Source organism: Tigriopus californicus, chromosome 11 (assembly GCF_007210705.1).
Source record: "Tigriopus californicus strain San Diego chromosome 11, Tcal_SD_v2.1, whole genome shotgun sequence".
NCBI classification, from domain to species: Eukaryota; Metazoa; Arthropoda; class Copepoda; order Harpacticoida; family Harpacticidae; genus Tigriopus; species Tigriopus californicus.
In genome coordinates this window covers 1952640-1964881 of record NC_081450.1, presented here as the reverse complement: position 1 = coordinate 1964881, position 12242 = coordinate 1952640, and the positions used below count along the sequence as shown (strand labels likewise).

The 12242-nt window shown below is 40.6% G+C and overlaps 2 protein-coding genes across 2 annotated transcripts in view; one reads left to right on the top strand and one right to left on the bottom strand.

Annotated features, from left to right (window-relative positions):
• Positions 1–3967: 3967 nt before the first annotated feature.
• On the top strand, positions 3968–9711 carry LOC131890838 (serine/arginine repetitive matrix protein 2-like). The gene is made up of 3 exons (XM_059240276.1): positions 3968–5061; positions 7623–8597; positions 9415–9711. The coding sequence occupies exons 1-3, from the start codon at positions 4714–4716 to the stop codon at positions 9454–9456; spliced, it is 1365 nt and encodes a 454-aa protein (XP_059096259.1). The 5' UTR covers positions 3968–4713; the 3' UTR covers positions 9457–9711.
• LOC131890844 (G patch domain-containing protein 11-like) overlaps positions 9334–12242 on the bottom strand; it is a 4343-nt gene continuing 1434 nt past the window's right edge. Inside the window, exons 3-4 of the mRNA XM_059240286.1 lie at positions 11906–12092; positions 9334–10138 (exon numbers count right to left, since the gene is read on the bottom strand). Coding sequence (XP_059096269.1) covers positions 9751–10138; positions 11906–12092 — 575 coding nt within the window. The 3' untranslated portion in view covers positions 9334–9750. The remainder of the gene's footprint in view (positions 10139–11905; positions 12093–12242) is intronic.

The following is a 12242-nucleotide window of genomic DNA, read 5'->3' as shown; positions in this document are numbered from 1 at the left end:
CGCCGAGAAGCTGAAGATATTGTGTTTTGAAATACGGTAAAAATTGGATATTAGGGCATCGGATATAAGAGCAGGATTATGAATCCCCGAATCAAATTATATGGTAAAGTATAGTAAATTAGCATCGGATATAAGAGCACAAAATTTTGGGCCACATCGGATATAAGAGCAGAATTGAAGGCGGCAAAATATTTTTTTTTTATTTCCCGCGCTCCACAATGAAGTTTTCGATGGAACCACTTTTTCCATTAAAGAGAAGCAAAAGGTCCTTGTCGATTTTGACAATCTGTCCAAGATAAGCCTAACCGAAGCTGAAACACAAAGTTAGGAGTCAAATGTGCTTCTTCCTTTGGAAAACTCTTGGTTTTTTTCAAACTTCATAGCCAGTATGTAATTCTGTGACAAATTAACTAAGTATTTGGTGCTTAAACATACAGCCAACATACTGCCCTCCTTGCATTTTGTTTCATTTTTCTCGATTTTTATGGCTGCATTTTGTTTGGACCGTAAAACTATATCAAATTATATCATAAAAATATGTTCTCTGTCATCAGTTCTGCCTCTAGAGCCGCGGAACTGGAGCATCGGATATAAGCGCAGAAATTCACGGTCCCAAAGCTGCTCTTATATCCGACTTTTACTGGACTGACAAACCAAGGATGAAAACGTGCAAATGAGATTTAAGTGAAATAAGAGAGATAAATGACAAATAAGACTCAATTCAAAACCCCAAGGATGTGTTGTGATGCTCGCCTTCATTCCTTGCAAAATCTACTGCTTTCGTCAGTAAAAAGAACCTAAAAGCTTGTTAAATAATCCATTGCTTTGCATCGTTATGCAATTAAGACCGAATTCCGACTCCTTTTTTACTCATATTTACAAACGGAGCAATTTTTAAATTTTATGTCGAAATGTTTTTTAGATTTACGTCTTTGCAGTTGTACATCTTTTCCTTTTTGACTGGGTTGCTTAAAAAATTGAAACTCAAAGTGGCTTTTGGCTGGAATATACTGTAACATTCACAAAAATGTGCTACATCCATTAATAGGAGAAAATATATTTTTCATTGTATTTAGTGCGTTAAACAGTGTGTAAGGTTGTATTTAAAATTTTGCGTTATGAGTGATCAGATAATTGAATGGTAAGAATTTGAATTGGTATAATCCAGGGCTTTCAAACTGATCGGGAGGGAAGCTAATGCTCGCATGTATATTTGCACCAAAGAATGAACCATTACGATGCTTCACATCAACAAGGAAGTTCTAAGGAAATATGGAAGGACGTCTACTTATCATGTCTCATATATTTTCAATATGTCCTTTATGACACGAAATCCAAAACGCACAACACATAAAATATGGTCAATGGTAAAGAATGGCAAAAATCGTTCGCAATTCAAGTTTCAAACAAGTTGGTCCCCGAGGTAAGAAGAAAAAAGGCAAGCAAACCTTAGGTTTTTGAGGTCAAGTAATGACCTTCGTGATTACTCATTCCCTATTATGAAATATATCTTTGGAATCCATAATCTAATGATTTGTCACCATAACAATGACAGTAAGATTGAAGCTTGCTACGGCAAAATTAAAGCCCTGAAACTGATTGTAAACCTCTGTAAATATTCAATTAGCAGATATTTTCTAAGTTTAGTTGTTGAGAACCTCTGTAAGACTTTTAAATTGTTTTCAAACGAATATTAACCAAGATTTTTGCTCCTATGTGCTTCTCTGTTGATGGCAGATCGTTTTACAATGTCGTTCTACCGAAGTGGGCCAATGCTAATAATAGCCTTGCTACTGAAGTGGGCCAAATCCAGCAAACCGTAAAGATGATTTAGTTGTAATTGGATTTTTGCATCCAAGTGCTTCATACAATGGTGATATCAATTTTAGAGATCACACACTTTTTACTTTGTCCTGCACCATGATTTCCGGATGTTGCCAAGAATGATTTTCTCTTTGAAATAATATTGTCTCTATTGAAATACAATTTTTCGTTGATGTAAAGGCAAGACTATATTCCTGAGCCCAAAGAGCAAGAAGATCGAAAAAACCAATAATGAAGCATTTGCCTTAAAAACCACCAGAATATTGGAATAACCAACCGGATTTGATCTTTTGGCTGATTTTCATAACCTCAACTATTTTGACGTAATTCCGGAATTGTTTGTCAAGGCATGTGTCTAAATATTTCACATGTAAATGAACCATTTGCCCAAATGCTAGACCAAAAAAGCGCTCTGATAACTCACTCAAACCCGTTTGATGTAATGTTATAGAAGAGAGTGCTTGAATGCCGGAGCAGTAGAGCAATATTAAGATACTTGCTTTTTCTGACAAGGTTTTGTTTTGGCAAACCCCAAGAAAAATGACGGAAGAGCATGGAGGTGTATCATATTTTGGGTAAAAAATTCCATTTCAAGATTAATTTCGTCAAAAAATATCTTGTCGGCCTTTATGGGAGGACTGCTTTTCATTCAGAGCTCCTAAATTCTGGATGGAAGTCTTCAAATTCTATGAAAAATCGCATCTTTGTTATTAAATGCTGCAATTGGTTTCGCATTCAATTTTTCTTTAAAAAACAGACTTCGTTTTGTCTTTTTGAATGCATTTTTGTTACACATAAAGTGGCCATCATTACATTGGAGATGCTTTCAGTCAAAAATATGTTCTGATTTAAAATAATCAATTTCGTGATGCTTTGCCCTTAAAAGCATTTTTTCGGAATACTTCTCTGAGCAACAACTGACGCATAAATTTTGAGCTTATTTTCGAGACAAAACTATTGGCCATCAATGTTTTTGCACAAGGCACTAGGTTTTGCTTGTGAGAGCTCTACTCTTGACAAAATTCTTTTGATAATACAGTTGTTTTTTTGCATTAAACACTGAGCTTTTGAAGACAAGCTTTACTTTGTAACTGTATTGAATCATCAATGATGTAACAAAATGATTATCGTTTTATGGTTGAGAGTAATTTTGTAAAAATCTGTCATTTCTGTCAGAAGATAAGAGGTTGCTTGGAGAATAGTTTCAGAATATCCGTTTTCTTTGTGTTGCTGGCAATGGTTCTTCAACAGTACAGCTGCTCTCCCAAAATAACCGGCAGGTGTGGATATTGTCTTTCAGGGAATGCTGGATTCACTGGAGCATTAAATACCAGACAGAACTACTTAAGGTAGATAACAATTTATTGGTGAACATAATACCTTGCTATTTCGTAAGTAGTTGATGAAATAGAGATGTCAAATTTTAAGTAACTGTCAGATGTAAACATTATTGCTTACCATGACCAAGTTTCAATCAGGACAGGACTATGGTTAATGGAAAGTTTGAAAATCCATTTCTTTGCTTTTATAGAAACAACCACCTTTTTTCCTTTTTTGCGTGAAATAACAATTCTCTAAAAATAACAAAAACATAAGTTACTTCATCCTAGTACGTAGCAAGAGTATTGTCATTATTTTTTTCTTGAAGGTCTTCCCAAGGGCGGGAATCGAACCCAAGCCCTCTGGGGAACCATGTCGGCTTCTGTTGGGTACATTAGACCACTCACCTAACAAGGATCCTTGGTAGTCACACTTGCTTTTACTCAAAGTATAAGATAAGCTGAATGCTCTTTGTTGAAAAAAAAACCTGCATTTCTTTGTCAATTCATTTTCAAAAAATCTTCATGACACTCTATAGATCTGACGAGATTGCGTTATGCAGGGCCTTACTTTGGCTCAGAGGGAGCAATGTTTATTGCATGTTATAAAAAATACATTTATCTTTTCCCTGCTTACTTCTTGAAACTATTTTGATCTTTGCAAATTCTCAAAGCCAATACCCATAACATGAAACCTACGTAAAGCAGGAAAAGATTATTGAATTTCCTGCAATCAGATCCCAAGACCCATGATGGTTTTCCATTTGAGCTGAGTTTCCAGAGCATTCAGAGTTCCCTGGCCTTTCTCAATGAACGAACATGCAACAAAAACCAGCCGGCGAGTGCGCTTCGCCGGCCCAAAGCCACCCTCTCTCTCTCGGCAGCCCTGCTGTGCCTGAACCGCCGGGAATGAATGGCGATGTGTGATTCAAGAGCATGAGCAAACTGGAAGATTTGAAGATGATTAGGCGCGAGTGAACTCGTCAAGAAGACTCAAGAAGCGGGACTCACCCTGCTCATGTCGTCTTGACTCTCCGTGCTTCTGAGGGATTGTGAGCGAAGCTGTAAGCAGAACGAGAGCGTCGGGAGCTCTGTACAGTAGTCTTTTTACACTAAAACTGGCCGCCAAGACGTTCTAAGTGACTCGTCGGTTGCGTAGGGGTTGTAGATGTATTTTCGGGTGGGTGGACTGCTGGAATTGTTGCCCTGTCTTGAATCCATTGTCGGTTTCGGCTCAACCCGCCGGTTGCGGTGCAGTCGTTCGCTCTTCGATTCTCAACTGAACTGTTGTCCAGATGAGCTTCTCAAATCCTCATTAATTCCTCTCCAAACGCTCACATAGTTGGTGTAGTAACATCTTGAAGTCGGTGCATACCATACAGGAATGTATATCCGTTTGTATGTGGCAGTGTTTGTGAGTAAGTCGTGAAGTGGAGAGACCTGAGAGTCCTTGGTGCCCTCCAGCATCCCTTGTCTCGTTGTCCCTTGTCGAGTTTTCGAAGTATTATTGATTCAACACCCCGAGCGGTGTGGAATAATTGGTTCTAAATGAGTGAGAGGCGAGCTCGAAATGAGTTCATTCGGCCACAAAGATCAGACCCGACTGTCTTTTGAGGCCTATGTCCAAGATCTGGGCAGTTTCACCGCTCAAAAGCTTCTCAGTCACCTGGATTCGATTCGTGAGAATTGCGATTCCTGGGACGATCTGAGTCCGGAAGAGCGACAAACGCTCTTGAACGAGGCCACCATACCTCAGAGGATCCAGGCTCAATACGCCGGAGTTCATCCACAGCCTCTGCCTTTGCACGCTCACTCAGTGTATCCTCGACTCAAGTTTCCTACCGGGTTAAAGACCCTGACCATTGAAGATTCCACCGGATCCACGGGCGAAGATCTCGACTCGGCCTCTTCATCTTGTGTGAGTATGCGAATAGATAACTTACCTTTAGGGTAGTATTTACACGGATGGATATATTCATGCTGTATTATGGCCATGATTTCCTGTATACGTTCATTGAAGATGCATGAAAGCCATGTCATCTAATGCCAATCTCAGTGATTACGCGGCAAGATTCGACACTTGTCATGACTCTCTGTCTAGTTCCTTGGACAGAGGTGATGATGATGCTTGAAAAAAAAATAAAACGTATTGATGCCGTACCTGACAGCATGAACGTTAATGTGAGCCATGGGAATGCTTGTCGAAAAGAGATGTGGGCATTTTGTTCATGTTTCGAAATGGAGTTTGTCCATATTTGGTTGGGTGGTATGTATTCAAATGTCAGCTTTTAAGATCAAGATGAAACCATTTGGACCGGAGTGAACATAGGGAAAAGAGTAGGGAGCGAAAATGGCCATGAAACTGCTGGATATTTACCTTTTTTTTGGCTCGGGGACATTTTGCATTTGGTATTTGTCGCTTTTTGAAGTGATGGCAACCGAGGGATGGTGCGAAAAATGTTGCCAATTCCGAATCTGTTGTAGGTGGACCACCCGAGAGTGGGAACTACGTACTAACCTTGATATTTTGGACATTTGTCATTAGAATAATGTGAATCATGGTCATTCCATTTCTCACAATTGCGCTATCATCCCCGAGATCGAGCATTACTTGAGAGATTTCTCTTGGTTTTTCGTTTCAAGTTGTAAAGCAAGATCGGAGATAGGATCAATACCCTCGCTAAATTATCCTTGATCGAGATCTCTTGACCTTTTACAAACCTCGTATCCCCTGCATGTTTTTTGAGGCATTTTCAAAAGATCACGTCAATGGCGAAATTTGTGATGGATGATACGCCTCCAATTTAACAGAGAAAGAGCCAATTATTTGGAGCATTTCCGACACAAAATGACGATATAGAGCCACCGGCTGACCAATAACAGTAATGCCTTCTGGATCAGCGAATATTTCAGATGTTTGTTCGCATTTTCACTTTCGTAAAAGTGTGACAGATTTGAGCGGTGGCACCATATCTACGGGAATTTTAACTGGCTGGAACTGCAACACATCCTTTTCAAAGCATGCATTCAATGGGAAATCAGACAATTCTTTTCTTCATGGATCTATCATCTTTTATCGATCTTTGATAGGGCTTTGACTTTTATATCTCTTGTCTTTTGAGTCCAAAACTCGGCGAGTCAAGCTTAAAGGCAATATCGCTTCTCGAAGCCATCATTCTAATCATTAGACCTGATGCCAATTTCATCCCACTTCCATAATATCCAGTCTGGGCCATCATTAGAAAAGCCTTGTATTGCTGAAGGGTGGGGAAGACGAACAAAACACGTGCTTGGCAGAGATTTTGGAAAATCTGTAATACCCTCAAGGTTATTAAGCCAATACATCCAGATCCGCAAGGATGCTTATCCTTTGGGCGACGCCCTTTCTCATCTTGTTCATCCCAATCCGTAAATACTTCTAGCCAAAAATATAGGAACTAGGGGAAAAATACCTTTTTTTCCGAGTTGTCACACATTGAACATATAGTGTCCTTTTGAAGGCCTCAAAAACTGAATTTGGCGAAAAATCAATCACAGGCGAGTCTGAGGGCTTTGCTAATAGTTCCCGGATATGAATATGGTCCGGTCACGAACAGATTTGTTCGCCCAGAAACCAATGGAGTGGTGCATTTTTCCTGTATGCTGTATGGTTGGTTGGTTCGGTGGTTGATGATTCTAGCGAACCAAAGCTTTTGTTTGCGAATTGCACGCAGCTGTGTCAAGACGACGAAGAACTTGAGGCAACTGAACCGAAATGTTGGCCGTGCTTTTGTGATCGATCAATCTCACGTCAAATTGATCCACTTTGCCGTTTATATGTCGTTGTGCAAAGGCTCCTTCATGGTAACGTTTCTCACCGATTTGACGACTCGGACATATTTTTTTCCGGTTCGGAATTTTGCGGTCTCATTTTTATTTCAACTGCCGTAAAAGTTGGGAGTTTTGAAGCAGTTTTCAACGCTTTATTGTGCAATATTGTTTACAGAATATGAAAAGACCAACTCAGAACGAAGAAATTGTAGTATAGTGGGGAAGCTAATCTGGCCAAATGGGAGCGGATACTTCGGTTCAGGTGTGAAGAAAACGAGGGGAGCGAGAGGGTTGTGAAGTAACCCGATCTCGCTCATTTATTTACTCGATTTTCGAATGTTTACCTTACCTGCCAAGGATCGTTCCTTCACCACCCGCGTGGACACGCTTGAATTGCTTATTGATTCATTAGATTCTTCTTTGTTTTGACTGGAACTCTTACTCCACGAGTTTTTGCCCCCTCCATCTCCTTGGCGTATGTCCGACTGTAATGTGACATAATCCATACTTGTAAGGATTCCCAAAGATTTTTTCAAACGCCTGTCAAACCTTGGCCTTTGAAAGGTCGAGAGCATGTTTTCTAACATGAACAAACAACGATTCCCGTTCAAGAAGTTCTGGTCCAAGAGACTTCGCAAGGCATTCAAGCCCGTTTTGTGTCTCTTTCAGACATACACATTCCAAGACGAGCACAGTGCTCCGTTCTCGTGGCGAACCAAAAGTCAGCAAGACCTTCGCTTTGAAAGTGGGACCCCGGTCTCCATGAACTCGGATGAGTTGCAAGAGAACGGGCTGGTCACTCTGACCAATTCTCCATCGAAGATCCTGTCCATGCAATCCCAGAACATGTTGCGCTACAGTAAGGGCAATCCGGTGTTCGCCAAGCCGGTTCAAATCCCGGTGGTGCCCATGCTCCCCAAACCCGACAAGCCCCTTCGCTTGGCCAATGAAAACGTGCCTCCAGAGCAGATCAACAATTTCGTCTACGAAAATGACGCCAACAAATTGGTCTTGGACTTTGGTGAAGTGGATCTGAATGGGGAGAGTATTTATGGGACCACGGGGGAGTATGCCAATTCCACGTGTTCCATGCGCACATCCTCGCCTGACTCGACGAAATCCTCGCGGAGCTTGATCTCTAAAATGAAGCGCACTCTGGGACCAACTTTAAGTCGGACTCGACGAAAATCCTCCACCCAAGGGGATATGGAGCCCCAATCCAAAGCCTCCACATCCTCCTTAACCACCACTTCCTCCAGCACCATGTCTTGCAATGGTAGTAGTTCAGGCACTGAGCCCATCTATGAGAATCCAGCTCGACTCCTGAAGATTGTGAAGCCTTCCGTGGCTCCTCCACCTCCTCCACCTTCAACGGCGAAGGCTGAAATGGCTGTCAGATCGGATGATGTCCGTCCGAAATCCCCGCATCGTGTTTCAGATGTCCAGATTGCTCCGGATTTTTCGCAGAGCCCTGGAAATCAAGTTGTTCCGGTGAAGTGTCCTCCACGACCTCCTGAGAGAAGAGAATCGCTGGAACGGGACGCTGTCGCAAACCAAAGAAATGGATCGGATGAACCCATCACCAAAGATACCCGAGACAGTGGAGACTTGGAAGACTTCAAGATCGATCTTCACACAAATTCGGTAAGAGCACTTTAAAGTACTTTTGGAGTTAGAGGTAAGCCTTGGGGTTGTAGCATTGCACTTGTGGTAGTTGCATAATCCAGCATTTCGTTGATGAGTTTGTTATGAGAACCTTCACATAGCAATCCGAAACTTCGTTTTCGTTTTCTCATTAGAATGTTATACTATGCACATGAAAAGCCCATTGGTGAATGCTTCCAGCAGGGAGACAAAATCCCTTCATCGTAATGTTTGTACTAACTGATGGTACTATTTAAAAGGAAGCCATTCAGGGCTACCTCAGTCTGCCACGTCAAATTCCTTGATACACCAAAAATCATATGAAACTGAATTGATAACAGAAGGCAAATTGCAATCTTTCATTTCAATAGTACTGCGTATTACATTCCCTAAATAGGTTAGTAAAGGCGGGAAAAAACGAGAAAATACGATTGGACGTCCAATTTTGAAGATTGTTCAACTTTGCCAACTCTCCACGCCCTTGCAATTTCTAGCCGATATCATATTCTGGGGTAAAAGTTTTCTGCGAATTGAGATGACCACAAACAAACATGGAATCAAACAGATCTAAAGGTTTCAACTACATTTGTTAATAATTACCAAAAAAATTAACCATTTGAAAACCACCAATGCTAATGTGAGTATCTAACTCTATTGAAACAGAGATTCCCATGGTCTTGGCACTAAACTCAAAAAAAACACAATTTCTTAAAAAAGAAGAAAAAAAACACGCATATGAACACGCAATGTATATTTCGCCTGGAAACACCTGAATGATTCAAGAAAACTAGAAGTAACATCCATCTTTGTCTTTCAGGATCTTCCCAAAACTGGATTCGACTTTCTGGACAATTGGTAGACATCTCGTCAGTGTCATTCACTTTCGCCGTGAATTGCGCAGACAACATGTCGTTTTCGGCCCAAATTCATCCTTGTTTCGTTATTGTTCGCATCTCTCTTTATCTCCTATCCACCTGTCTCACTCACTAGTCGCTCGACCGAGGACAACCAAAGACCTGTGCCCAATTAGTGTCTGTATAAAAACTTGTTGATTTTCTACTTTTCGGACCAGAATACAACCACAAGACATGCGTGTCCTTGTCCTTATGAATCACACCAGCATCCCATTTATTCCTCCTCAAACTTGTCCCTCCTAATCGTCATGATCTTGTCGGGTTCGTCCAGGACAGTTTGTGACAATATCGGGCTCATCGGTAAAAGTCGTCCCACACCAAAGACAGTAGAAATACTGCATCCGAAGGTAATTAGTGAGGATCTCGAGCTGTTCATCGACTTCCAGCTCGCAGATGTCATCATTATCATCATCCTTCTCGTCTTCCTCATTGATTAGAGCTGCAGAAGGTTCGTTAGATGCGGAATCAGGATCGATTGGAGGAGCGTCTTGCACTTTCGGCGGCCAGAACCATGATTCCGCCGGATCTCTAATCTCTTTGGCGGAATCGAGTTGGAAGCAAGATTTCTGAGATTTCCTTAAATCCACTTCCACCATTTGAAGCTTGCGCTGACGAGACATGTGAGCTCTAGATGATTAGAAAGAAGTGCAATCAAGGACGAGTTCGCAGTCGGAGATTCGAGAAACTCAGTTTAAAATCTGTTCCTTCTTGGGATTACATTGTTGCAAAAGCTTGGTCGAATGAAATGGATAAACAAATCGTAACAAGGTTGATACATATTACATTTTCTTGCCAAAACATGACTCGGTAAGTACTAGTTAGTCATAAAGTAATGTTATACAATGTTAGTCTTTATTGCGAATCTCCGTCATGTCGGGTGTAAGATGGACAAAAGTAAGTGCATAATTATTGGCAAATTCGGTTTAAAAGTGGAATTTAAAAAAAATGCTGTGATCAAAGAATATTGGGGTTACAAAAAATAAATGGAAGTAATATTTAAACGCAAATCTGAACAAAAAATGAAAGATAACTGAACAAATGAAAATCCCACACAAGGAAATAAACCCCAAAATTCAGAGAAGGACGGGATTGAAAAATGCTTTATCTATGAAAATAATCATTCTGGAAAATCGAATTCGAGTACTTCAACATGGAAAGCTTAACAAATAACGATTAACCTTACATTGCAATAGTAGCATGATATGTAATTGTATAGTAACAATACATACAATTGAAGCTGATGAAGTAATCGGGATTCCTTCGAATTAAACAAAAGTTTTCGTATTTGAATGGGTTTCGACGACTCAAGCTGGATTTTTGCACGATCAGCTTACCCCTTTCGTCTCACCAGTGAGACCACTGACACAGTGATTAAAAGGCCATTTTGTAGGTTACTAGAAATGTCAAACAAATCTTGGCAATTTTTTGGCAAATGAGCGTTTCATCTGAGCCAGAATTCAACTCGTCAATCAGATCAAAAATGCTCATGACATTGTGAGGCAGAAAACTGGAAAAGATTGATTTCGGATATTTTCTCAAAACTGGATCAGGCTTTTTAAAGCATCGTGATGAGAGGGGTTACCAAACAGTAATAATTAAGAATGCGCAAAAAGTGCAAATATACCATGTGCCGAATTATGGAAATGCGTTGCGTTAAAAATTGGCAATATGCAATAATGCATGTAAAACTTGTTCAAAATGCAAATGCTTGTTCGAATCAATATGAGTGCGAGGGGCGATAACTGATGCCTGGATTGGCTAAATAGTCCAATATAGCTGTTTCCAAGGAGACCATCTAGCTTGTCCAACATCCCGTTTCTAGAAATATATGACTTTGGTCACCAAAAGTGCGTTCTGGACATAAGACAAAGTGCTAATTATCATAAGCCCCAGACTCGCCCAACTCCTTGATGAGCTCTGTGGGACAAGTGGCTTATGGTATCTTGTGAAAGGAGAGGGACGTTGATGACAGACTGGGGATCAGTGGGTGTGGTAGCTGACTCAAGAGATGTATGCTTTTTCACTTTTACACCAAATTACTATTTGTGGTGTTTTCTTAATGTGTTGGAAAACAGCCAGAGTGTGGTGTGCCTCTTGACTGGCTTTGTAAGCGAGTTTTTTTGTCTTTAAAAAAGGTCATAAAGACAATTTTGATTCAATTTTGGCTAAAAGTGCAGATCATTCAAAAAAGTGCAAATAAGATCAAACACGTCAAATATGTATAAAAACTGACAAATGTCCATTTATGCACAAAGCATCTATTCGCAGATTTTGCACATCCCTAGTTATAATAATAAATGTCTTCTCTGGCTTACTGTATATTGTTAGTGCGCAAAATAGTGGGATGGAAAAAATGGAAGTGGGGTGTTCAGCATGCGAAAAGAGCTTGCTTACCTGTACTCTTGAATACTCTGAGTGGAAGTGGCTCGAGCTTTCCGTGCCATCCGAGCTCTCATCATGGTGGTCTTTTGAAGAGCGATCTCTTGCAGGACAGCTTCGCGCCCCAAACCACCCCGATCGATTTTGATTTGAATCCCGATGGGCTCGACTCGGCCCGAGTTCGATTTACCTAGACTTTGACCTGCGAAGTAACCAATGAAATCACATTTTTCGTCAACGCTTAGTATTGCCAACAAAGGAGGCTTTTTTCTTAAATTGGAGTCGGAGCTGAGCAACATTTAGAGGCAAATATTTCCGAGTCGGCAAAGTAGTATCGTGACAATAAAGTACA

What these genes read in the sequence shown, in the direction of transcription:
- LOC131890838 (XM_059240276.1), top strand. Translation starts at nt 4,714, where the DNA reads ATGAGTTCATTCGGCCACAAAGATCAGACCCGACTGTCTTTTGAGGCC. An exon ending in ACTCGGCCTCTTCATCTTGT is followed by an intron (nt 5,062 to 7,622) that starts GTGAGTATGCGA and finishes TGTCTCTTTCAG; the next exon opens with ACATACACATTCCAAGACGA. An exon ending in TCGATCTTCACACAAATTCG is followed by an intron (nt 8,598 to 9,414) that starts GTAAGAGCACTT and finishes TTTGTCTTTCAG; the next exon opens with GATCTTCCCAAAACTGGATT.